Source organism: Aotus nancymaae, unplaced genomic scaffold, assembly GCF_030222135.1.
Source record: "Aotus nancymaae isolate 86718 unplaced genomic scaffold, 86718_ANA_hifiasm-v0.15.2.pri h1tg000099l, whole genome shotgun sequence".
Lineage (NCBI taxonomy): Eukaryota > Metazoa > Chordata > Mammalia > Primates > Aotidae > Aotus > Aotus nancymaae.
Window position 1 is genome coordinate 9,003,489 of NW_026988514.1, and position 27,431 is coordinate 9,030,919.

General features: G+C 40.9%; 1 protein-coding gene across 1 annotated transcript in view; it reads right to left on the minus strand.

The window, feature by feature from the left end:
• FRMPD2 (FERM and PDZ domain containing 2) overlaps positions 1-24,840 on the minus strand; it is a 126,593-nt gene extending 101,753 nt beyond the window's left edge. Inside the window, exons 1-3 of the mRNA XM_021676254.2 lie at positions 24,563-24,840; positions 2,793-2,918; positions 295-452 (exon numbers count right to left, since the gene is read on the minus strand). Coding sequence (XP_021531929.2) covers positions 295-452; positions 2,793-2,918; positions 24,563-24,587 — 309 coding nt within the window. The 5' untranslated portion in view covers positions 24,588-24,840. The remainder of the gene's footprint in view (positions 1-294; positions 453-2,792; positions 2,919-24,562) is intronic.
• Positions 24,841-27,431: the final 2,591 nt, after the last annotated feature.

Genomic DNA, 27,431 nt, shown 5'->3' on the forward strand with positions numbered 1-27,431 from the left:
CCACTTAACCACAGCTTTTCAACACTTCTTTTTCAATATTAAAAATAGCCAATATAATGTGGGGTTGAGCCACATTAACCCCACTTTACCAATGTAGAAATTGGGGCTCAGAGAAGTGGACTTGCCCTTGTCCATGAGCTAGTAAGTTGCTGACAAGAAAGCCTGGGAATAAAATGCTTAAACCCACTTTGCTTTGGTGTTGACAGTCAAGCTCTGCAAGGCTGAGCTGGGAGCTGGGGATGCTGCCGGGACAGGCATGGGACTCAGGAACTGCAGAAGAGAAGGACAGCTTACCTGAGATGCATCAGACTGCTCATCCTCTCTCTGTCCCTGTAGCAGTTCAGGTGCCTTGAAAGGAGCAGCCTCTATGTGAGAAACACGGCCTTGGAAAGAAAGGCTTCCAGCTGCAGAAAGCAGGGCTGACCAGGGGCAGATCACGTAGTCTGATGAATCTGAAACCAAGCCAATGATGGGGCTGTAGAGACAGAGCTTCCATCTGGGGGGCCAGGGTGGGACTGTGCCCAGCAGGTGCCTGGTAGTACCCATCTCTGGGACTGAATGTGGACAAGAACTGGAGGAGACATGGAACAGAATAAATTCAACCCTGATGCATGGGAACATGTATTATAAAAGGTGGCTGTGGCCATGGCAGGAAGTTAGCACCTGCATCCAAATTCACCCATGGCCCAAGAGTCTCAAGGTAAAAGATAAAGAAAGGTCAGGCCCACCTGGAATTTCTAGAGCCAGACCAGGACCCAAGGCAGCTGGTCTTCTGGGAGCCCTGTAGCTGTACCTCAGAACCTCCAGGGTAGGGAAGAGGGAGAAGATGACGCCGAAGGCACAGATGACAGCCTCCTCCATCAGCCCACGCTGGGACCCGTCACCTTCACAGAACATGTGTGATCTTTCATGCCAGGAGCCTCTGCTGCATGCACTGCAACCCTCAAGCATGTGTGACTTCTGAGTTGACACCTGAATGTGGGCACTCAGCGTTTTTTCTGGAGCTTAACGCCTAGGAGCCCCATAGTCATCCTTGGAGACCTCTCCGTTAGGTCTCTCCTGTACTGAGAGCACAGTGTGCAGCTTTCTCAGTAGAGGGCGCTGGAGAGACACTGCAGGAGGCCTTAACTCTCACAGTTTCTGGAGTTCAGCGCAAGTGTGAGACCACCTGGAGGTAGCGCTCTGCACAGAACACACACCCAGGACATAAGGTCTCTTGGCCACCTCAAGGCCTAAACTAGATATGTGACCACCTTCTCAAGTCTACACAACACCCTAGCAGGCCTCCTGCCCACACCAACCCTCAGAGGTGAACTCGCCTGAGCCCACCTACACTCCAAAGGCTCCCCCGACCCCCACTAGCTCTGCTTGCTCACCACCTGGCCACCAGCAGCTATTGCCTGAGCCGTGACTGCAGATCACCTCTGGCTGAGCACACCAGCAAATTCCACCGTCATCATGGATTACAAGCACAGCTCCGAACCCCAAACCGGGAAGGGGGCTTCCCTTCAAAGTTCATCCCTCACTGGGCACCTGCCCTCAGCCCTAGGAGACCCAATAGCATTTTCTTTTTCTTTTTCTTTCTTTTTTTTTGAGACCGAGTTTTGCACTTTTGTTGCTCAGACTGGAGTGCAATGGCACAATCTCTGCTCACTGCAACCTACACCTCCCAGGTTCAAGCAATTCTCCTGCCTCAGCCTCCTGAATAGCTGGGATTATAGGCACACACCACCACACCAGCTAATTTTTTTTTTTTTTTTTTTTTTTTTTTGCGTTTTTAGTAGAGACAGGGTTTCACCATGTTGGCCAGACTGGTCTTGAACTCCTGACCTCAGGCAATCCACCTGCCTTGGCTCTCAAATTGCTGGGATTATAGGCATGAGCCACCACAACCCATCAGCATTTTCCTATGCCTTACAGTTATTATTCAAACACAATTTAATAATTCTTTCTATTAACCTCCCCTGTTTAGACCACAGGGTAGGTCTGCCTTCTTTTTTTTGTTTTGTTTTGTTTCTTGAGATGGAGTCTTGCTCTGTTGCTCAGGCTGGAGGGCAGTGGCAAAATCTTGGCTCACTGCAACCTCTGCCTCCCAGGTTCAAGCAATTCTCCTGTCTCAGCCTCCCAAGTAGCTGAGATTACAGGTGGGCTCCACCATGCCTGGCAATTTATTTATTATTATTATTATTTCTTGTGGTATATTTAGTAGAGACAGGGTTTCACCATGTTGGCCAGGCTGGTCTCAAACTCCTGATCTCAGGTGGTCTGCCCACCTCGGCCTCCCAAAGTGTTGGGAACACAGGCGTGAGCCACCGTGCCTGGCCAGGTCTGCCTTCTGATGAGGCAAAGACTAGTACAGCATCTGGTGAACAGAGTGTAGGGGTGTCCTGGGTGACCGCCCCCTGCCTCTCATCTCTGGCTATGCCCAGAGACAGCCCATGTGCTGTTAGACGCCCATAGAACCTCAGTCGCTCTCTTCCTATACCCTTCTGGCTTTGCATGCCTGGAAATGCTGCAACACCAAGGCGGAAGCAAAGCCTTTCTTTCAACGCTGTCCAAGAGACAGGCCTGCCCTCCCAGTGCAGCTCCGTGGTTGGGTGCTGTTTGTCTACTCATTCTAATACCTCAGACTAATCACAGATCAAGAAGCAATAACCTTGTTCTGTGCTCTCAGAGGCTGATGAGAAAAACAATTTTTTTAAAGCAGCAGCAGCAGCAGCCAGAACTACATTTGTGTGGGAAGCGTCACATACAACTCCCCGTGACTTGACCACCCAAACACACTCTCTTACCATTGCGGAGGTCTTCCAGGAGCTGCTCAGCAGCCAGGGACAGGAGGGACCAGATTTCCTCCTCAGACAGAGCTTCACCCCTGACCTGCAGGGCGCTGGCCAGCGTCACAGAGGACAGGCTCATGCCTATGAAAAAGACATGCATGTGACAGGGACCCTGCAATGTTCAGGAACATGTCTGGCCCCGTACTCAACACTCTGGCCCAGCCAGGCACGGTCCAGCCACTCATGGTGCGCCGCCACCGTGTTTTCATCACCTGGGTCCCTGGGATCAGGCACAGGGCCAAGCACACAGAGACGTTAAAGACATGTTAATTAGGGGACTGGCCAGGCTGGCTGGTCAGTTCTCAGTGAATGAGTAAACAAACAGACTCCCAAATGAAAGATTAAATGAATAAATAAATCAATGACCAAAAGAAGCATGAGAATAGACCTCCCAGTTGGGCACGAGCTGTTGCAGAGAGTACCTTACACCTGCGTACGTAGTGTGTGGCCTCCTCTCCTTCTCTGTCTGGGGAAGTTAGCTAACCATTTTTGCCTGCAATACATGATTCACATATTTCATCTCTGGCTGCCACATGCAGAGTTAGATTTGGTGCCAGCACCAGTCCTTTCTCCAGCACCTGCCTGAAGTGCAAGCGAGACTTACTAGACAGAAGTATGAGCCCCGTGTTTCAGAAAGGGGCAGCCTCAGAGAAACTGGAAGAGGCTAAAGAGAGCTAGTCTTCTCTTCCCTCTCTTCTGGGAAGTAGGGCCTTTAGACCAAAGCTGATGTTTAAATGTCTATCTCCCTGCAAAGCTGCTACCCACTAATCTCCAGAGACCCAGGTGCTGGGTGACACAGGAAGAAGCCAGCCGGGCTTTTCCTAATCCATTTACATCCTCACTGATCTTTCTCTACAGCCAGAGCTCAAGCAGGGAGGGTGTACAGTGTCAGGCGCGAGATGAAGAGCACGTAGGGGCATCCCGATCCCCATTAACACACTAATCCAAGCTCTACTCCCCAGCTGCCCAGCTCCCTGCCGACACCTCTGCCACCAGCCTCCTCCAGCCTCAAGAAAAGAGGCAGGTTCCAAGAGAAAGAGGCTTGCTCTGCCATGTCTCCCTGGGGCAGGAAGGGAGACACAGCAGGACCCCCTAAGGAAGCTTGGCCTGTGAACTGTCACTTATCACAAGAAGTCTGTGAAGAAGGGACTATTGTTTCCATTTACAGACAGAAAAGAAGTCCAAGGTAATCAGGTAAAAAGTAGTGATTTTGAAGCTGAACTCCAGGCCCTCCCTCTTTTTCTTATATTTCCATTTCTTTTCCTTTTCTTTCCTTTCCTTCCTTTACCTTTTCTTTATTTATTTTTTAATCTCTCCTCTCTTTTTATAAAGTGTTTGAGACTTATGGACTAGGCATTCCCATTCCACCACGTTTCTAACTCTCTATAACCACAATGAAAGGTTGCTTATTAAATATAAAAAGGGGGAAGAACAAGACCATGATTCTTAGAAAAATCTCTAATTCCCAAAATAAAATATTGAATGCGTGGGGTTTTCTTAAATTGCTTCATGACTAGACAAAAATTCACTAAAAGTCTTCTAGGCTGATGTGACTAGTTACAACCTTTATTTCAGTACAATAATTCAATGTGAGAAAACAAACTTTTCAACAAATATTGCTGGATCCGTCATGGAAAAAAGCTGAACATGGGCCTGAATCTTACACCTTATGCAAAAATTACTTAAAAATAAATCGTAGATTTAATGTAGAACATACAACTGTAAACTTTTAGCGGGGAGGAATGGGAGAAAATATTCAGGACTCATCACAAACAAGGACTCCCCAATACGATGAACAGCTGATTTCTCATAAAAAACCTTATGGAGGCCAAAAGGCAGTTGGATGACATATGGTCTTAAATAGCCACACCAGCCTAGAAGACTTAATGCATTTTTTTAAGTCACAAAGCAATTAGAAAAACCCCACACAATATCAAAATACGCTTTTGATATTTTATCAAAATACTTGGAGGGAAGGCTGCCAAATAAGAATTCGGTAGACAACAAAACAATCAATCCTTCAAAACTGAAAGAGAAATTGAGACATACCCACATAAACAAAAACCTTGCGAATTTGTTGCGGGCACACCCTTCCCTCTGGGAAGTACTAATAGGAGTCCTTCAGACTGAAAGAAAAGACACTAGACGGTAACTCAAGCACACGTGACGAAACGAGAGCACCAGTGAAGATAATAACACAGGTAAATGTAAAAGACAATAAAAACGTATTTTGATTGGAACCCTTTTTTCTCTTATTAGAATTTTTTAAAAGGAGCATCCAGCATCTGGAAACACACATAATTGATAGGGTTTGCCAATCAAGCATGCTTCTTTCTTAAAAAGCTAAGAGTCACCTGAGGCTTGAAGTTGCTGTTCTTATTATTGGAAGTGTCAGGATCACAACTTTCTTATCAAATATAACCATAAGCCAGGAGTCAGTTACAGAAAACTACTCATCATCCTTTCAATTAAAAAAAAAGAAGCTGTCATGCTTGTTCCAATGTACACACATGATCCCTCTGCAAAAGGAAAGGTGTGCATTCCAGTTTTCTGCACCAGCTCCCTACCCGACCAACCAGTGTTGCAGTGGAACGTTATGATTTGCCCGCAGTGGCAAGTTGGTTCCCGGAGAGTGCAGGAAGCCTGGGAACCAACCAGAGTTCTGAATTTCCCTGACTGGCCTCAGGATTACAGTGAGGGTTATGCACATTTTGCAAGCTAGCAGGTAGGCCAAGAACTGTATTGCTGCTAGGCAAAATGCAAACTCCTTTACTTGATCTGAGAGGTCTGGCAGGCAGACAGGGCCTGCCACCTCTCTGACTCCACTTCCCACCTCCCTGTTCCTTGCTTACCTCCCTCTTCCTACCTTCCCACTTCCCACCTCCCTGTCCCTTGCTTACCATGTTCCTCCCTCACCATGTTCCGTCACACTGGGCTTGTGATAAATTATGAAGTAAGACATTCCTCCACACTAGCCCACCAGCCCTCAAGAACCAGCCTGGACTCACAATTAACATTGTTATCTCTGTGTGATATTGTGAATACTACTTCAAAGTCCACTGCTACTTCCTTGAATGACAGTAACAAGCAACACTTCTGGAGGGCTGGCTAGCTAACACCTTAGCTCATCTGATGGTCACCAGTCCTGTAAATTGGAACGATTTTAATCAAAGGCAAGGTTTGCATCTGCTCCCTGTCCTCCCACAACCCCAGGAAGAACCCTTGGGTCCATGTCCCCTAGAGAGCTGCCCAGTCGATTCCCGAGTGTCAGCTGCAGGGCTCAGCCACCTCCCCCAGAGAGCACACCATACGCATTTGTTGCCAAGATATTTTGCAGCATTTGTAAAGTGCCGGCTTCTGAAGAAGTAAGAATCTCTGTTTCCCCTAATCGTGTATTGATTGACTGATTGTATAGTGGCTTTTGAACTGTGAGATTTTGCTCACATTTTGGTGTTTTGTCTTCATTCATCTCCCCTCCCCAGTGCACCATCAAGCCATCATCCACAACCTCTGGCCTTCACCTCTGTGGCTGGTTAGCAAGACTGACAACCATCTGGAATGCCCTGGAGACACCCCTGCATCTGGACAGAACTTGGACCAAGGTCTCAGAGGCCTCTAAGGATCTTTCCAGCTCTGGAGCCCAAGGTGCCACTGCCCAGGAGGAGAAGGAGTGGAACCAGGGGAAGCAGAGGAGGCACATGACAGGGACGAGGCACAGGACTCCTGGCCTCATGGGTCAGGTGACCAGGCCACTGTCTCTCCTTGGAACACTCCTTGTTTCTCCAAACTCCTGGCTCGCCCTCACCTGCTCAGCATTCTTTCTCCCTCTCACGGTCCCCGAAGTGTTGTCCCTCAGGATTCTATTTGAGGACCTGTATGGTTTCCTATGGCTTCTATAATAAATTACCACAAATCTCACAGATTAACACACCAGAAATTTATTATCTCATAATTCCAGAGACAAGAAATCCAAAATCAGTTTGACTGGGCTGAAGTCCAGGTGTCCACAGGACCGTGGTCCTTCCACAGGCTCTGAGGGAGAATCCTTCCCCAACCTCCTCCTTCAGCTTCTGCCAGCTGCCCGCATTCCTCAGCTGTGGCCATGTCACTCCATCTCTGCCTCTGTGGTCACGTCACCTTCTCCTCTTCTGTTTTAAATCTCCCCCTGCCTCCCTTTTATAGATATCTATGATTCTAGTTAAGCTCCATTTAGATAATCCAAGACAATCTTCCTATCTCAAGATCTTTTTACCCAATTGTATCTGCAGTCTATTTTTTTTTTTTTTTTTTGGCTGTAACATTCACAGGTCCCATAAATCAGGCCTTTACCTTTTTTAAATTTATTTGTATTTATTTATTGAGACAAAGTTTCACTCTTTCGCCCATGCTGGAGTGCCATAGCACGATCTCTGCTTACTGCAACCTCCACCTCCCAAGTTCAAGCAATTATCCTGCCTTTCAATCTCCCAAGTAGCTGGGATTATAGGCTCCCACCACCACGCTTGGCTAATTTTTGTATTTTCAGTAGAGATGGGGTTTCACCATGTTGGCCAGGCTGGTCTCAAACTCCTGACCTCAAGTGATCCGCCCTCCTCCATCTCCCAAAGTACTGGCATGAGCCACCATGCCCAGCCAACCTTTACCTTTTTTTAGAGGGAGGCTTTATTCAGACCACCCCAGGCTCTTTGTCATCATTCAACAGTCTCTGCCTGTTTGCCTGAAAAAGACATGAGCTTTGGTAGGTTGAATTCTTAGCTCCTTGACCCTGGGCACAGGGCACATACTTACCTCTCTGAGCCTCAGTCTTATCCTCTGGTAAATAGGGCTAATAGCAGCAGCGACCTTATGGAACTGTCCAAGTGGTCGGCGTGTAATGAGCACATTCCTATTTCCTGTCTCTTTTCATCTCTGCTCCAACCATCCAGAAAGGGATTTTAAGCATCAGGGCTGCTGAGCAGCTTCCAACTATGGGATTTTTAAGATATGGTGTTAATTGTTTCCATCTGTCTGCCAGGATTGAGGTGCTATAAACATCCCATTTTCAACCTTAGCAGAATGCCTTAAATATCTCCATGACACCCTAGGAAGGAACCAGGAGGAATGCGGGACTCCCAAGGAATCGAAGCTCTCAGAGTGATCTTTTCCTCTCTTCTCCTTTTTTTCCTTCGGTCTCTCTTCATTCCTTCTCCCTCTGGACATTTATTAAAAACCATCTGCCCACAGTCAGACCAGAGATCTGAACAAAACTTGCCAGAAGGCAAACTGCATTTTTCCCCGAAGGAGAAAAAGACTGTCCTGCTTCACCTAGGCCCTAAAGAGTTAAAGGTGTCAAGGTTCTTGTCTGCTGGAACTCTCTCACAGCCAGCTTCCCAGAACCTGACCTTGAGTGAGTGAGTGATGCTGACATTGCATCGCTATCACTTTCTCCACACAGACCTTTCCCTGCTCTGTTTTCTACCCCACAGCCCCTCATTTAAATAGTGGCTACAGCACTGACACGGTGTGACCTTGAACAAGGACACCCTCCACACCTCATTTCCCCATCTATAAAATAGAGATGTTAACTCCTACCTTACAAGGTGGGTGTAAAAAACAGAACAAGTTAATTAATACAAGAAAGGCAACTAGAGGACGCCCTACCATTCTTCAGGATTCCAACGTGGAATCTTGCATTTGTAGATGAAAGGATTCACACTTTCATAATGGATGTGAATTAGTTGAATCCTAACCAATTATACTTGATGATAATGACTTTTAAGGAGAGTAGCCCTTTATAGCTTACAGAGTTTTCAGAAACTTCTGTGATTCCCACAAAAAATCCTTAAAAATAGAAAAGGCAAAAATGATCCCCACTTCCAGACGAGTTAACTGAGAATTTAATTGACTTAAAGTCACAAAAGTCACACAGCTAGAAAGGGCTATTTAAATTTCTGCAAGAGTGGAAGGCTGGGGTTGTGAGCTAACAAGACTAATTAAAGCCATATGTGTTTAAATTAGTATTCAATTTATTAAAGTTCTGAATTTAAAAAGCAACTTTATCTTGAACCTTAAGCATTATTCACTGCTAATCTAGTGACTTGTATATAAGAAGAACCATTTTGCATGATGTTTGATTAATATGTAATGTATTCATAATATATCTGTTAGTGGTCTCCAGAGAAACAGAACCGGTAATATGTGAATGTGTGTGTGAGTGTGTATGTGAGTGTGTGTCTGTGTTTGAGAGACTATACACACACACACTTGTTTTCTTATCTTAGGGGGAAGGAAGCTAAGGTCACAGCCTGGGGTAATAGACTCACTTCTCGTAGAATTATAGAGTACACACACTTCCCTCCCACCTTATCACTACATCACCAGGACTTCTGTATAAGAACAGCTAAAGAACAGCAAGGCCCAGATTCTACTTAAGAAGGAGTTTCTAGGGAAAAGTAAAGACAATAAGGGAGAGAAAAACAAGAACAATAGAAGAAATTGAAGTATCAGATACCTACTGTATTAGGGTTCTCCAGAAAGACAGAACCAGTAAGATACATACATATATATATATATATATATATATATATATATATATATATGTGTGTGTGTGTGTGTATATGTGTATATATATATGTATATATGTATATATACACACACATATATATATACACATACATATATACACATATATATATACACACATATATATATGCAATGTATAATATTGGATAGAATATCCAAGAACTGTGGAACAATTACCAAGGTATAACATATGTGTAAGGGGGCACTCGAAGGATAAAATGGAAAAGAGTAGAAAAATATGTGAAATATTTAAGGTAATAATGGCTAAGGATAGCTAGATCTATATACATATATAGATAGATATTATAGAGGCTGAGAAGTTTTACAATCTGCTTTCCACAAGCTGAAGACCATTGAGACCATTATACCATTATACCACTGAGTCAACTCAATAGCATAATTCAGTCCAAGTCTGAAAGCCTAAGAACCACCGAAGCCAATTATGTAAATTCCAGTCCAAGAGCAGGGGATGAGATGAGATGTCCATCCATTTTTTCCTACCTCACAGCTCAAGCAGTGAGGTAGGGAGAAAGGGATGAGTGTCTCTTTCCTGTCTTTTGCTCTATTCCAGCCCTGAATAGAATGTATGATGCCCACCCATAGCACAATTCCAACACTGATCTCTCCCGGAAATACCCTCACAGACACATTCCAAAATAACATTTCATCTGGGCAGCCCATGGCCTTGTTAAAATCGACACATAAAATTAATTATAATACCTACAGCTATAGCAAACAGTAAATACAGCATTACTCCTAGCCAGATAAATATAAATGCTCTCACTAAAGTCATGTTTATCTCCTATTACCCAATACAACATGTCCAGCTTTCAACGAAAAATACAAGTCATGTATAAAAACAACAAAAGACTCAGTTTGAATAGACAAAACAAGTGAAAGACCCAGATTCTGACACAGCAGAAATCTTGGGATTATCATATCAGATATTTAAAATAACTATGATTAATATGCTAAGGGTTCAAATGGAAAAGGTGGGCAAGATGCAAGAATAGATGGGCAACTTAAGCAGAGACATGGAAATTCTAAAAATAAAAATAAAAAATGTAAAGTTAGAAATCAACAGCATTGTAAGAGAAATGAAGAATGCCTTCGGTGGGCTCACCAGTAGATTGAACACCTTCAAGGAAAGAATCAAAGAGCTTAAAGATGTGTCAATAGAAACTTTCCAAATGGAAATGTGAAGAAAACAAAGAATGAAGAAAAATGGAACAGAATTGTTCCAAGCTGTGGAACAATTTCAAAAGCTGTCACATATGTGTAAGGAAATACCAGAAGGGAAAGATGGAAACGAATAGAAAAAAAATTGAATAATGGCTGAGAATAATTCAAAATTGATAACAGACACCAAACCACAGATATGGAAAGTTCAGAAAGCATCAAGCAGGATAAATAAAGAAACACATGTACCCCTAAACTTAAAAGTTAAAAAAAAAGGTAAATTAATATTCCCCAGCAAAAAAAAGAGAGAGAGAGAAATGTAATTTACAAAGAGCAGAAAAAGGATAAATCACTATGGACTTCTCTTCACAAACTATCCAAGTAAAAAGATTGTAGAATGAAATATTTAAAGTGTGAAAGCAAAGAAACTACCAATCTAGAACTCTGTATCCTGCAAAGTTATCTTTCAAAGTGAAAAGAAATAAAGACTTTCTCAGACAAACAAAAACTGAATATATTGGTCACCAGTAGGCTTGCCTTGCAAGAAGTGTTTAAAGTTCTTCAGAGAAGAACTTTATAAACATTAAGTAAACTTAATAAACATTTATAGAACTCTCCACTTCAAATACACAAAATATACATTACCACCCCACACCTATTCCAAAGGTGACTATATAATTGGAAGTAAATCACTCCTCAGTAATCGCATAGCATTTCATAGGTTTAAATGAAATATTGGTTGGCTGTTTGTTTGTTATCTTCTTTCCTTATTCCTTCCTGACTACATCATTAAGTATAATTATCAGTATAAAAGAGGTTTTCAATACCCATTACTAAATTGCATTAAAAAAAAAAAAGAAGTGTTTAAAGTTCTTCAGAGAGAAGAAAAATGATACAGAAGAGAAATGCAGATCTTAAGCCATTTATTTCCCTTATTCTTAATTGATCTAATAGGTAACCATTTTTTCAAATTATAATAGCAACAACATATTGGGTGATAATACCTTATGTAAGTAAAATAAATGCCAGTCAGTTATAAAGGCTGGAAGAGAGAAACCAATATTACTCCGTAATAGGTACCTGTACTACACATGCGCTATTTGAAAGTGGATTTAAATTTTTTGTAAATGTATACTGCAAACTCTGAAGCAACTACTAGAAATATTTTGAAAAAGAAATATAATTTATAGGGTAAAATAATATGAAATGCTGAATTACAACTAGAGAAGGCAGAAAAGTACAGGAAGATCTTAAAAAGAAACAGAAACCAAGTGCAACAAATAGAAAACAGTTATAAATATGGTGGCTATTAATCTAACAACATCAATAATCACTTTAAATATAAAGGTCTAAGTATGCCAGTTAAAAGACAGAAACTGACAGAGTAGATTAAAAAACAAAACACAATTTTGTTGTCTAAAAGAAACCCCCTTTAAATATAAAGGCACAAATAGGTTAAAAGTAAACAGAAGGAATAAAAAGATTAATTCTAAGAAAACTGAAAGGATGTAAAAAGATATACTATACTAACACAAATGAAAAGAAAGCTGGAATAACTATCTTAACTTCAGACAAAGCAGACTTCAGAATAGAGAAAATTATCAGGAATTAAAAAGGGGCACTACATAATAATAGAGGTCAATGCTCTAAGAAGACGTAACAATCTTTGATGCATATGCACTTAACAATAGAGCATCAAAATACATGAGGTAAAAACTGGTAGAACTGCCAGGTGGAACAAACAATCTGCTATTACAGCTGGAGACTTCAGCACCACTCTATCAGGGATTAACAGATCCAGCAGGCAGAAAATCAGTAAAGACATAGTTACACTAGATAAACTGTCAAACAACTGGATCTAGTTGATGGCTACAGGCTATAGGCTATTTTATCCAACAACAGAATACCTGTTCTTTGCAGTTTCACAGGAAACATTCACTAAGACATACCACAAATCAGATCATAAACTAACTTACTTACTTTATTTACTTTAGAAGCAGAGGGAACATTTCTTAATTCATTCTATGAGGTTAAATTGTCCTAATACCAAAACCAGATAAAAATTTTGCAAGAAAGTGAAACTACAGATCGGTATTTATTATTTTTTTTGAGACAAGGTCTCATCCTGTTGCCCGGCTGAAGTACAGTAGCGCAATCTTGGCTCACTAGTAACCTCCACCACCTGGGTTCAAGTGATCTTGTGCTTCAGTCTCCTAAGTAGCTGGGATTACAAGTTTAAAAGTACAGAAATCATACAAAGTATGCTGTCAGTAGAACCAAACTGTAACTCAATAACAGAAAGATAGCCAGAAAATCCTCAACTATTTGGAGATTAAACAACACACTTCTAAATAGCAAATGGGTCAAAAAGGAAATCTCAAGAGAAAATAAAAAATATTTTTAAGTAAACAAAAATGAAAAGACAAGTTAGATGCAATGAAGGAAGTACTTATACAGAGACTTATAACATTAAATGCATATATTAGGACAGAAGAAAGATCTAAAATTAAAAATCTAACCTTCTACCCTTAGGAAACTACAGAAAAAAATAACAACATAAGCCTGAATAAAAGAAAGCAAATAATAATACATTAGAACAGAAATCAATAAAATTAAAAACAGAAAAAAATAGAGAAAATCAACAAAACTAAAAGCAGATTCTTTGAAAACATCAACCAAATTGATAAACCCATAGCCAAGTAACCAAGAGAGAAAAAAAGAGAGAAGACATAAATAACTAAAATCACAGATGAAATAAGGGCCATCACTACCGATCTCATGGACAGTAAAAAGGGTAATATGCCCACAAATGTAATGACTTAGATGAAATGGACCAATTCCTTGAAAGAGACAATCTATCAAAACTCATACAAAGAGAAATAGATCATCTAACTATGCTTATATGCATTACATAAATTGAATTAATAATTAATGGCCTCTCAAAACATAAAGCACCAGACCCAAATGATTTTACTGTTAAAGTCTACCAAACATTTAAGGAAAAGATGACAGTAATTCTCTACAATCTCTTCCAGAAAACAGAAGCAGAGGAAACATTTCTTAATTCATTCTATGAGGCTATAATTGTCCTAATACCAAAACCAGATAAAAATTTTACAAGAAGTAAAACTACAGATCAATATTTTTCACGAACAAGGATGTAAAAATCTTCAAAATATTAGCAAATCAAATCCAATAATGTATAAATATAATACACCATGACCAAGCGAAATGTAATTCAAGTATGCAAAGCTGGTCTAACATTTGAAAATTTGTTAATGTAACCCACCACTTTCACAGACTAAAGAAAAAAATATATATGATGAAAATTTTAATGCAGAAAAAGCATTTAACAAAATCCAACAGGACATCATGATAAAAACGCTCTGCTAACCAGGAATAGAGAGAAATTTCTTCAACTTAATCTTTTTTAAATATGAAAAAAAAAAAAGTCTATAGCCAACACGTTATCTAAGGGTGAGAAACTAGATGCATTCCTGCTAAAATCAGGAAAAAGAAAAAGATGTCCCTTCTCACCATGGGAAGTCCTAGCTAATGTAATAAAACAAGAAAAGGAAATAAAAGGTATATAAATTAGAAGGGAAGAAATAAAGTTATCTCTGTTCAGAGATGGCATGATTGTCTATGTATAAAATCTCAAATAATAAAAAATAAGCCTCCTAGAACTAATGAGTGATTATAGAAACATTCCAGGACAAAAGGCTAATGTAAAAAAAACTCAACTGTTTTGATTTTAATTAATGTCAGCAATGACAACTGAAATATGAAATTATAAACACAATATCAATTATTACATTAATACTAAAAAATTATGAAGTATGTAGAAATGAACCTAACAAAATATGTATAAGATCCCTATAAGAAAAACTACAAAATTCTGATGAAAGAAGTAAAAATGTTTGTTTTAAATATTTTTAAAATCTAAATAAATGAAGAGCATTTTATGTTCACCAAGAGAAGACTCAATATTATTAAAATATCAATTATTCTCAAGTTGATCTATAGATTTAATCCCAGAAATGTATTTTATGGATATCAACAACTAATTCTAAAGTTTAAATGAAAAGGGGGGAAAAAACCACCTAGAACAGACAACACAATACTGAAGAAGAGAAGCAAAGTTGTAGGACTGATACTATCCAAATTCAAGAGTTACTGTAACAAGGCAATCCTAAGCAAAAGAACAAAGCAGTAGGCATCACGCTACCCAACTTTAAGCTACACTACTGGGCTACAGTAACCAACAGAGCTTGGTACTGATACAAAAACAGACACATAAACCAATGGAACAGAACAGAGAGTCCAGAAATAAGTCCATACACCTACAACCATCTGATCTTCACAAAGCTGACAAAAGCAACGGAGAAAGGACTCCCTATTCAATAAATAGTGCTAGGATAATGGCTAGCCACATGCAGAAGATTAAAACAAGACTACGTCCTTAAACAAGTATACAAAAATCAACTCAAAATGGATTGAAAACTTAAATGTAAGATGCAAAACTATAAAAACCCTGGAAGACAAAACCTAGGCAATACCATTCTGGACATAGTCACTGGCAAAGATTTCATTACGAAGATGCCAATAGCAAATGCAACAAAAAGCAAAACTTGAAAAATTGAATCTAATTAAACTAAAGAGCTTCCGCACAGCAAAATAAACTATCAACAGACAACCTACAGAATGGGAGAAAATATTTGCAAAATATGCATCTGACAAAGGTCTAATATTCAGTATCTATAAGGAACTTAAGCAAATTCACAAGAAAAAAACAACCCCATTAAAAAGTGGGCAGGATATGAACAGACACTTTTCAAAAGAAGACATATATGTGACCAATAAGCATATGATAAAAAGCTCAATATCACTGATCATTAGAGAAATGCAAATCAAAACCACAATGAGATACCATCTCACACCGGTCAGAATGACTATTATTAAAAAGTCAAAAAATAACAGATGCTGGTGAGGTTGCAGAGAAAAGGGAATATTAATACACTGTTGGTGGGACTGTAAATTAGTTCAACCTTGTGGAAATCAGTGTAGCAATTCCTCAGATAATTAAAACCAGAACTACCATTTGACCCAGCAATCCCACTACTGGGTATATACCCAAAGAAATATAAATTGTTGTATCATAAAGACACATGCATGTGTATATTCATTCCAGTAGTATTCACAATGGCAAAGACATGGACTCAATCTAAATGCCCATCAATGGTAGACTGGAAAAAGAAAGTGTTATATATATATATATATATAATGTAATACTATGCAGCCATAAGAAAGAATGAGATCATGTCCTTTACAGGAACATGGTTGGAGTAGGAGGCCATTATCCTTAGCAAACTAACACAGTAACAAAAAATCAAATACCACATGTTCTCACTTATAAGTGGGAGCTCAATGATGAGAACATATGGACACAAAGAGAGGAAGAGAAGACACTGGGTCCTACTTGAGGGTGAAGACTGGGAGAAGGGAGAGGAGCACGAAAAAATAACTATTGTGTCCTAGGCTTAGTACTGGGGTGACAAATAATCTGTACAACAAACCTTGGTGACACAAGATTACCTGTGTAAGAAACATGCACATGTATCCCTACATCTAAAATAAAGGTTTTAAAAGTAAAATAAAAAATAAAAACTTCTAACACGCATTCCTCAATTTAAAAAACATTACTATAATGTACATTAATCTAGAGAATGTGATGTTGGTGAAAGAATACACAAATAGATTAAAGGAACAAAACAGAGAGCCAAAAAATAGAATCAAACATATACATTTAACTGATCTTTGACAAAGGAGCAAAAGCAATTAGTCTTGAGATACTCTTTTCAACAAATGGTCAGCAAGGGCCCAGAGGAGAGCCCAGACTTTACACTCATCCAGCTCTAATGAGGCATAGTCATTTCCTCCACACAGTCATTTCAGAGAAGACCAGGTGGGAGCCGAAGCTCTCATTCCCACCTAGTGGTGACTTGCATCACATCCTAGACTTCCCACCTTTAGCTGGTAGTAACAAGGTGCCCCTTGGCCTCCCCACTGGGGCAGTACCAGGGAGGGTCAGGACTTTCACCAATGTGCAGTGGTAACAAGGCACCCCCTGAAGTGTTGCATGAGGAGCAGTAATAAGGTGCCCCCGACCTCCTAGCAAGGGTGGTATCAGCAGAGGACTAGAGGGGAGCCAGAACAGTCACCCCTTAGTAGCAATAATAAGATGCCCTCAATGTGGGGTCTAAACTTCCATTTTTACCTGGAAGTAATGAGGCAGAGTACTTCTGTCAATAGAGTATCAGGGAACATCTGCTAAAAATGCAGCTGTAAGTGAGGCCCAGATTTTCATATCACAGTACCCAAACATCTTGGATCCAATCGCTATTATTCATCATATCAAGAACCAGGAAAATCTCAACTTGAGTGAAAAAAGACAACAGAAGCCAGTTCCAAGATGACAGAGATGTTAGAATTATCTGGCCAGGATTTTCATGAGCAATGACAAGCACAATTAAAACAAATGAAGAAAGGCTCAACAAAGAAATGTGAAGAACCAAATAGAAATTTTAGAACTGAAAAATACAATACCAACATTAGAAACACTATGGGTGAGCTCAACAGCAGAATGGAGAAGACTGAGTAGACAATCCACGAATTGAGAAGAGAACAAGAGAAATGACCCAGTTGGACAACAGACATCAAAAGGCATTTCTGCATCAAAGGGCATTATCAAGAAAGTGAAAAGACAATCCACAGAATGGCAGAAAATGTTGGCAAATCATCAATCTGATAAGGGTTTAGTAGCTGGAATATATAAAGAACTCCTACAATTCAGTAACAAAACACAAAATCCAATTTCAAAATGGACAAAGGACTCAAACAGATATTTCTACAAATAATATATGTGAATGTTCATAACAATATTATTTATAACCAAAAAGTGGAAACAATTCAGCATCAATCAAGGGATGAATGGATAAACACAATGGGGTCCATTCATATAGTGGAATATTACTCAACCGTTAAAAGGAATCAAGTACTGATATATGCTACAGCATGCACAGACCTTGAACACATTATGCTAAAGTAAAAGAAGCCAAATGTAAAAGCTTACATATTGTGTAATTCCATTTATATGAAATATCCAGAATAAACAAATCCATAGAGGCAGAAAGTAGATTTAGGTGCCATGCTTAATGTGGAGTGCTTACATGTAGGATGTCTATAGAAGTTTCAAAACTTAACAGCAGAAAGCAAACAATCCAATTAGAAAAATGAGCAAATGGCATGGAAAGACATTTCACTGAAGATATACACATGGCGGATAAGCATATGACAAGATGTTCAACATCACTGGCCATAAGGGGAAGGCAAATGAAGTCTATAATGAGATTCCTGCCCACCTATATGACAGGAGAAAAAAAAAGCAAAGTGACAATACCAAATGCTTATGAGGATGCAGAGAAACTGGATCTCTCCTAAGTTGCTGGTGGGACTGTAAGTGGTACAGCCGCTTTAGAAAAGCGTTTGTCGGTTTCCTTTAAAAAAGAGAAAAACTGAATATACCCTTACTATACAGCTGAGCAATTGTGGTTCTGTGCACTTATCCCAGAGAAACAAAAACGAATATCCACACAGAAATCTGCATGTGAACGTGTTTTATTTGTAATAGCAGCTTTATTTGTGATAGCCGAAAACTGCTAACAATCAAAATGTCCTTCATCTGGTGAATGGTTAAACAGATTGTCGCATGTTCATACCGTAGAATACTACTCAGCAATAAAGAGCAAATTATCAATACATGCAATAGCTTGGATAGATCTCAAGGCATTAGGCTGAGTGAGAAAAGCCAGTCTCAAAAGGCCACGTATTGTGAGACTGATCGCAGAGATGGTAGGGGCAGAGTGGCAGGGAGTAGAACAGGAGCCAGGGGAGATCTTTGTGGCGATAGAATCATTTTGCATCTTGATTGATAAATCCACACATGTGTTACAATGGCATAGTAGTTTATACACATATTGTACCAATGTCAAATGTCCGGATTTGCCACTGTGCTGTAGTAGGGTAATATATAATCACTGGGGGCCGCTGGGGAAAGAGTATAGGAACTTCTCTGTGCTCTTTGCAACTTTTTGCAATTTCTTATCCAACCATATATGAAAATAATGTAAAGGAAAATATGCAACAGACTGGGAGAAAATATATAATAGCAAAAGGATTACTATTTACTCATCAATTAGAAAAAAAGAAAACTCTTTAATTTAAAAGTTAAGAAATAACCAGGTGAAAAAATACAACTAGTCAATAAATATTTGAAAAGATTTGCTATGTGTTTCTAGTAAATCAGGGAAAACAAAACAGCAATGAGAATTTATCAGAGGGTCAAACATTTAAATATTCGATATTAACAAGGTGGGGGCTGCAGACCAGGCCCTCTCATAACCCCCATTAATATGGGAATTAAATTGGTATAGATATTTTAGAGCCGTCTATCAAAATTGAGAACACAAGTCCCAGCAATGCCGATTCTGTGCCTCCTAGGGAACATTCTAAGCATAGGAAACAGGACGCACAGTGGCGTGTTGCATGTGGATGTTGCTGGTGGGGCAGGTGGTACCTGGTACAAGAGTGGCCAGGGTCACTGAAATGCAGCCTTCAGGGGGGTCCAGGAGCCAGACAGACTTGGGAGTTCCCCCCTCATGGAGAGCCTGGCCTTCTCTCCTCCTGCTGTGATGATTGAAGGATAAACTTCTAGCTGATGGGACTCAGGCAGGACCGAGTCGTCATTGGGTTCTCAGCCGAATGCAGGTTGAGAAGTGGCTCACCCTGACACAAATCGCACTAGGTGAATGCTCTGTTTAAAAGTTTTCCTCTAGAGTTGAAGCAGTTTCATTCAAATTAATCCATCCAGAGCAGACCATTAAAAATAGTAGTTAAAGAAGAGGGGGTCCTTAACTGTGTATCACACTTAACGGACAGATCTGCTGCAGCACAGATAAGAAATGAGAGACGGCCAAGGTGGGGAGGGCAGAGGCATTGCCCAGCATCCCACTCCGAGTGCTTTCAGGGAGAGGACTCCCATCTCAAGCTCTTCTCCTGGGCTTCATTTACCACATACCCTTCATCAGGCCCTTCCCACAGTGGTATCTACAAAGAGCTATACAGCTATCTGGGATAAGGGATGAAGGTCAAACCAAAAATCATTATTCTATGCAAAGAAAAAGAGAGGAAAATCTTATGGGCCCAGCAGCAGTAGTTAATTGAGAAAGTGAGACTAAGAAAAGTCGTAAAACAAACTGATTCCTTATTGAAGAATACGGAAAACTGTCCACTCCTGCCTCTAATCCAAGGAGCTGCCAGTGGAAGCAGCAGTGATGAGGCCCATTTTCACTCCTCAAGTGGGCTTCGATGAGGAGCGCTCAGTGCCCATGAGGTGGCAGTGAAACTGTTCCTCTCAGAGACCTTACGTGCGGCCAATTTGGGACAGTTGATTTGTAAAACAGTTTGGTAATCCGTATCAAGAGCCCCATTCCTGCCATCAGGGTCCTCCTCTTCTGGGAATTGACACCAAGTACATAATTGACAAAGATGTATATTCAGAGATATTTGCCATGCATTATTTGTAACAGTGAATAAAGGCAATGCCAAATGTCAGTGGTTCTTGGGTTTCCTCTCTGCCCCGCCCCCCCAGATCACTCTACATCCTCCAAAGTTACCAATAGTCAGTCCATTCCCTCCACAGCCTTGTCTTAAGCTCGGACCCATTTCTTGAGCTCCTGCTTGGTGGTCCCAGCATGTGCTTTAGACAACCCCCTTGGATGCACATAACTGATTTCACCTTCTGTCCACCTCCTCCTCCTTCAACCTCTCTTATTTGAATACAGTAAATGGCATTTCCACCACCTAACCCCTCAAGCCAAACCTTCGGACAGCATTCTTGTCTCCATTCTATCACTAAACTCCCCATCACTTTAATCACTATCTCCACAATCTCTCTAAAATTCACGTTTCTCTCCAGCCCCAGACCTGGTCTAAGCCACCAGCACCCTCCCCTGAATGACCACTGAAATGCAAATCATAACAAATGGTTTCCTCCAACCATAGCTTGCCCCTGCCCTGATCCATTCTCTGTCTTGAAGAGTCCTCTTCCTAAAACACAAATCTGACCACGTCACACCTCATGAAAAAATTTGGCCACAGCCACTTTCTGTTCTCCAAAGGACCAGCTCAGATCCTGAGCAAGGTTTACAGGACCTCCAGTCTGTCTCTTCAGACTGAGCTCCAGCCGCTTCCCCTTACCCAGATGGCCTTTTTCCAGCCTTAGATGCACCTCCTGTCCTTCTGCAGGCTCTGTGGGGACACTTGTGGCTGGAGCTCCTTCTTCCCCCACTGACTGAATGACTGAGTAAATTAACAGGTGAGGACTTCAGGAGCTGCCTGCACTATGTGGACTGGCATCATACAAAAACGACACTGATAGAAGAAATAAAAGAAATTCCTATATGGTACTTTTTAAAAATGTCCAACATATTTCCTATCGAGGCAGACACTGTTTTGCCCATCTTGCATCTATGGAAGAGTGAGTTCTGACAGCTCAGCCCTGATCTGCCTCCCGCCTGGCACCAGTCCTCCTGGAACTGGTTCCTGAGCACCATCCTACACGTCTCCTTCCTGCCTCCCTTCACTACCTACTCTATTTCCAACAATGTTAGGCTATGATAGCTTAAGGAAATACAGGAATAAGGAGGCTTACAGCCAAGGCAAGAAAAGAAAAAAAAAAGATTAGTTAACAATAGAAACTGTCAGGTCAGTTTCACAACAAAGGGTGAAAAGAAGTCTGGGTTTAGGAGTCAGCCTCAAAAGTAGACCTCTGCCAGGAAAGCAGCTAAAAACACTGACATTTCAGGGCCAATAAAACTCAGGAGGGGAATGGGAATAGAAAAGCATAGTGGCTGAAGAGCAGGCTCTGAGGTCAGAGCTGGATTGATCCCACCTCACTCTGGGCAAGTTACTTCTTCTCTACTTGTCTGTTCCATGAGTTATTCTGTCTGGCACATGGTGGTTTCTCAATAAATCCTAGATATTCATATCATGAACACTGAGTATAGGGAGAGGACAGGTAAGAGGCTAGAGACAAGCCAGCAAAACTAGGGCTTCGGAGCTGAAATGACTTCACCAATGGAGCTACAGGTAGCGTTGTCCTGGGCTGTACACCCCAGCCCTTGCTACTCCTTAGAAGTTGAATTCATAGTCATCTTTTCATGGTGTTCTTTTCAACAAATCTAACATTTTGGTGAGTAACAGCTTCATCCCCAGAGAGAAGGAAGTACCCCTGTCATTCGCACCCGTGAGTCATTTTCTCATCACTATTCTGCTCCTTAAACCTCTCTTGGATCCTGTGACATGCTGAAGAATGCTCCTACTGGCCCATGAGAGCCAACTGTTTAATTTCCAGAAATTTTGTAAGCTGGTTGTTAAACACAGCCATTACAAAAAGTATGATAAAAATCTCCAGTTAAATAAGTTATTATTAACAATATACTCAAAACTCACCATTTCCAAATTATTTTACTGCATTTTACTGTTGTTTGTGGTTTGGAGCTTATTTAAATGAAATACATTTCTATGATAGAAATACCATGTAATGGTGTGCTGGTGCACAGCTCTTCCACCTTTGTGTTCAGCTGTATCATATTGGGAGCTTGTGATTGGCCATGGTGGTAATATTTACACCACAGAAATTGGCAAAAGCTACAAATTAGGGCTTGGTTTGCTGTTTTTTCATTCCCTAAGAAAACTAAGAAAGTGATGGAGAAAATGTTCATGCAGATTAAACCTAAAAGTGTGTCATGTCCATAGTTGTTAAATTGTGAAAATATTCATCCAAATTCAAAAACTATGATCTGATCCAGCAGTCACTCAGGTCATCTACAGATGAGTGAAGTTAAGACAATCATCTTCATTGTTTCACTTTCTTCTTACTTGTCAATGCGAACAAAAATACCAACCAGCATTCATATTGGAACTACGTTCATTCGTCAGTTGCAAATAGGCTGACCAAGGGTACAAGAGTTCGGCAAAACTCAACGAATGCTTGCTGTGAGAATCAAATGGCTACACAGAATTTGTAATAAAAAGTATTTTATGGCCGGGCACAGTGGCTTACGCCTGTAATCCCAGCACTTTGGGAGGCCAAGGTGGGTGGATCACAAGATCAGGAGTTTGAGACCAGCCTGGCTAATAGGGTGAAACCCCATCTCCACTAAAAATACGAAAATTAGCCGGGCATGGTGGCATATGCCTGTAGTCCCAGCTACTCGGGAGGCTGAGGCAGGAGAATTGCTTGAACCTAGGAGGTGGAGGTTGCAATGAGGCAAGATCGCTCCACTGCACTCCAGCCTGGGAGACAGAGTGAGACTCAGTCTCAAAAAAAAAAAAGAAAGAGTATTTTATATTTCATTACTTGTAAATTGTGCAATATACATCCTTCATATCAGTAAAATTTACAATGAACGTATTAGATGCATGTGTATTTGGTTTTGCTCACAGTGGGGGCAGCACCAGCTTGGAGGCCTCCCCGTCTCTACATCCCACTGTTGTTTTCTTAGGTTAGGCCATCTGTCATCATTCCAGGTTTCGTCCTCTCCAATCCCACACCCATATTGCTACTAGATTAATCTTCTTAATATTAAATGCAGTTATGACACATCCTTCATTAAAACTATCAGTGCATATCTGGGACCTTCTGAGTGAACTCCGAGCCATAGAAGGCCTTCCTTGCTCTCCCCTGTTCACCTCTACAGCCTCCTTTCTTATCAGACTCCCCTAGTCCCACTTTACTAAAGTTAGTCCAAACTGCCTGCTGTTCCCAGAGTATGCTTTACTTATTCATGCCACTGGACCTTTGCACGTGCTTCTCTCTGCTTGGGATGCCTTTCCCACTCCCCCTGCTCCCACCTCCTGCTAGTTTCTGCTTAGCATTAAAGCTATGCTCAGCACCACGTCTTCCAGGAGCCCGTGCCACCTTCATTTCAGCACTTGCTGTCACTGCCAGTTTTCATGCAGGTCTAGCATTCTGCCCCCCAACACCCACTGCCCTACAATCTGGAAGATCCTCTGGGCTAGGGGAGACATCCCCAGCATCCAACACCTGGCTTAGCCCCAGGAGATACCAAGTAAGTTCTTGTTGAATGAATAAAGTACTTAATTGGTTTCAGCTACTAGAGCTGAATCAATTGGATTCAGCTAGAGCAAATCACAGGATTTAGCCAAGAGAAATAGACACAACTCATCTCTGAACTCAATTGTTGCTTTTTAAAAAAATGTTGTTTAAACTGTTGAAAACCTCAACCAAGGTTTTTCTTTTCTTTAAGCATACAAATAAAGCTAGATAAATCATTTCTTTTTCACTGTTTTCTGGAAGTCAACTAGACATAGCCTGAGACCTCTTACTTTAAACCACTGATACTCTTTAAGCATTAACCAAAACACTTGCTTCTGAAAGACAGTGACAGTCATCATTTATGGGCTACTCATATGGTCCAAGTATGTTTTAAGGGCCTTACGCATGTCACCCCATGAATCCTCAACAACATTGCAATACATGGGGCATTATTATCCCCATTTTACAGGTGAGGAAACTGAGTCTCAGGAAAGTTAAAAGAGATGTTTGAATTTGCACAGATGATGAATAGCAAAGCAGTGATTCAAGCAAGGGTTGGTCTGATTCTAAAGTCCATGCTTTCTCTTCTGGGCTCATTCTTTACTGCTAAAAAACAAATACGATGTCTTATCAGGCCCAGCCAGTGGCCTGGAACAACTAATACTCCAAATAGTACTACAAAAAGCACTGACACAGGGACTCACCCAGCTGTGTTCTCTTATTCCCGATACCCAGACCCAGTAAGAAGTTTGCCCTCTCCCTGACCCAAATTTATAGGAGAAAAGTGAATGATGCCAAGAAATACCTGCGTCCTTCGTTAAAGGCTGCATCCGAAAGTCTCTGTGACCGGGTCTAGGCCTTCATCACGGGACAGCTTTCCAACAAGGAGCAGGGGTCTCTTGCAAGTCTGTCCACGGAGCTCCCTGCCACCAGCACTGTTGCCGCTGCCTGTGTTTACTGTTTGTCACTAAGCACTTGCTGCCCAGCGAGTGAGTCAACAAGGCCCCTTCCTTTTCCTGCCACCACTCTCATTCCCTGGGCCCTGCGCAGTCTCTAGCCTGTTAGCAGGCACAGCCACCCCAGCAGCCTGCGTCCTCAAAGCCAGTGACCCGTGAGAGAGCCAGGAAGAGCTCAAGTGGATTAGGTGCCAGTGAAGGCAATGGGATTGCCGCTCAGCAGGGCTTTTACACTGATGTCTCTTTATCTCCTGGTCCAATCAAAAGAAAGAGCTCTGCAAGGAACAGGGGGCGGCCCCAGAGCAGAGGCTTAGTGTCATCAACTCACAGTCCTCCATGCCCTACCATGGCGCCAGACATTGGACCTGCAACCGACAAGAGAGGGAACCATGCAGAAGCAGCAGGAGGAAAGGATAATCTGGATCTGTCTGTGAGAAAGCAAGAAAAATGTGGTTAGAGAATGGGGAAAAGGAATTCTTACTCTCTCTGGTGCTTGGATTCAGAAAGGAACCAGCAGAGATGGGGAACGGCAAGAAATAGATCATAACTCTTCAGTGGAAGCGGCAAAAGTACTGATCTCTCCAGCCCTTTAAATCAATAGCAGTGTCAAAACTGATAAATATTTATTTAAAAAGAAAACATGAGTTTTTGCTTGACCACAAAATAAAATGCTAAAATTTGATGAAACTCAGTGCTGGTGAGGGCATGCAGAATGAGCACTCTCATATGCCAACAGTGAGAATGGAGATAAGTGCAACTTCTCTGCAGGGAATTTGGTAATATTCATCAAATTTGTAAATGCACATAACCTTCGTAAACCCAGCTGCTGAGAAGTAACCCCATGGACATTCTTGCAAAAGTTCACCAAAGCATCTGAGAAAGGATACTCATTGCAGTGTATTTTTGTAATAGCAGAAAACTGAAAGCTGCTGAAGTGCCCGTCAACAGTGATTATACAAATAAACTGTGGTTCACACATAGTAGAAAACCAGCTATGCAACTGTGTAAAGAAAGGACATAGATCTCTGTGTATTGGCATTTAACAATTGCCTAGACAATTTTTAAACCAAAGAAAGGTGTGGAATGGCCGTGCATGTTTCCTTCTATTGTGAATATATACATAAAGACCAGGTATATTTGTGTGTATATATATTATTTATACATTGTAGTATAAGGAATCACAAGAAACTTAACAGTGGTTTCTTTGGGGAAAGAGTTTTGGCTCATTATTTAGTCAGGAAAATTATTGTTCATTTTGGTATTTTTCTCCCTATAACCTTATGTCATATTACTTGAAAAAAAACTAAAAAACATAATGTTTTACAAAATTTTTCTTTTTCCTGCTTAAAGCTATCTATACTGACATCCCTGCTAACCATCAAAACATTTTACAATACCTGCAAACCATCTTTTACTGTTTTACCCAAACTTGTCTTCTCATCAGATTCAGCCTTGGAGACAATAAAATGCAGATTCCCAGGTACCACCCTGGACCTGCTGAACCTGAATCTCCAGGCCAGAGGCAGAGCATATGCATTTTCAGCAGGTGTCCAGGTAATTTTTATTTAGTCATTTTTTCAGGCTGATATGCAACCTTTCCCCCAGAGGAAGAAAGTTAACTCCTCCAGTCATGTGGCTAGTTCACAACAGAACAAAAAGTGACACCTCAGTCACCTGCCAACAGGTAAATGCTGGTCTGCTTAAAGTCACCACCATCTTCACCTTTTCTGTTAAAAATATTAGCATCCAGCAGTAACCCCCTTCTATTGCTGCTCTGCTAACATTTCATTAAGTTCATTTTTTGCACAAAACTTTTGTTAATGTGTTTTTGTTTTTCAAGTTATCAAAGCTAATTGTTTCTCTCTGAGTCATCTCTGTCATTCCCTACGTAATTTTTTAATATTTTGTATATTCTTTACTTTTTAAGATTCTTTTCATGTCAAAATTCTTTATTGTGTTATCTCATTGTTTAAAAATACTTTTAAGTTTGGGAGTACATGTGAAGGTTTGTTACAGAGGTAAACTCATGTCATGGGGGTTTGTTACACAGGTTATTTCATCACCCAGGTATTAATCCCAGTTCCCAATAGTTATCCTTTCTGATCCTCTCTCTATTCCAAACCCCACCCTCAAGTAGACCCCAGAGTCTGTTGTTGCCTTCTTTGTGTTCATAAGTTCTCATGATTTAGCTCCCACGTAAAAGTGAGAACATGAAGTATTTAATTTTCTGTTCCTGAATTAGTTTGCTAAGAATAATAGCCTCCAGCTCCATTCATGTTCCCATGAAAAAATGTGATCTCATTCCTTTTTATGGCTGCATAGTATTCCGTATGTATGTATACCACATTTTCTTTATCCAATTTGTCATTGATGGGCATTTACGTTCATGCCATGTCTTTGCTATTGTGAATAGTGCTTCTGTAAACATACGTGTGTGTGTCTATATAATAGAACAATTTCTGTTCCTTTGGGTATATACCCAGTAATGGGATTGCTGGGTCAAATGGTATTTTTGTCTCTAGATCTTTAAGAAATTGCCACACTGTCTTCCACAATGGTTGAACTAATTTACACTCCCACCAACAGTGTATAAGTGTTACCCATTCTTTGCAACCTTGCCAACATCTGTTTTTTTATTTTTAATTTTTTATGAATAGCCATTCTGACTGGTGTGAAATGGTATTTCATTGTGGATTTGATTTGCATTTCTCTCATGAT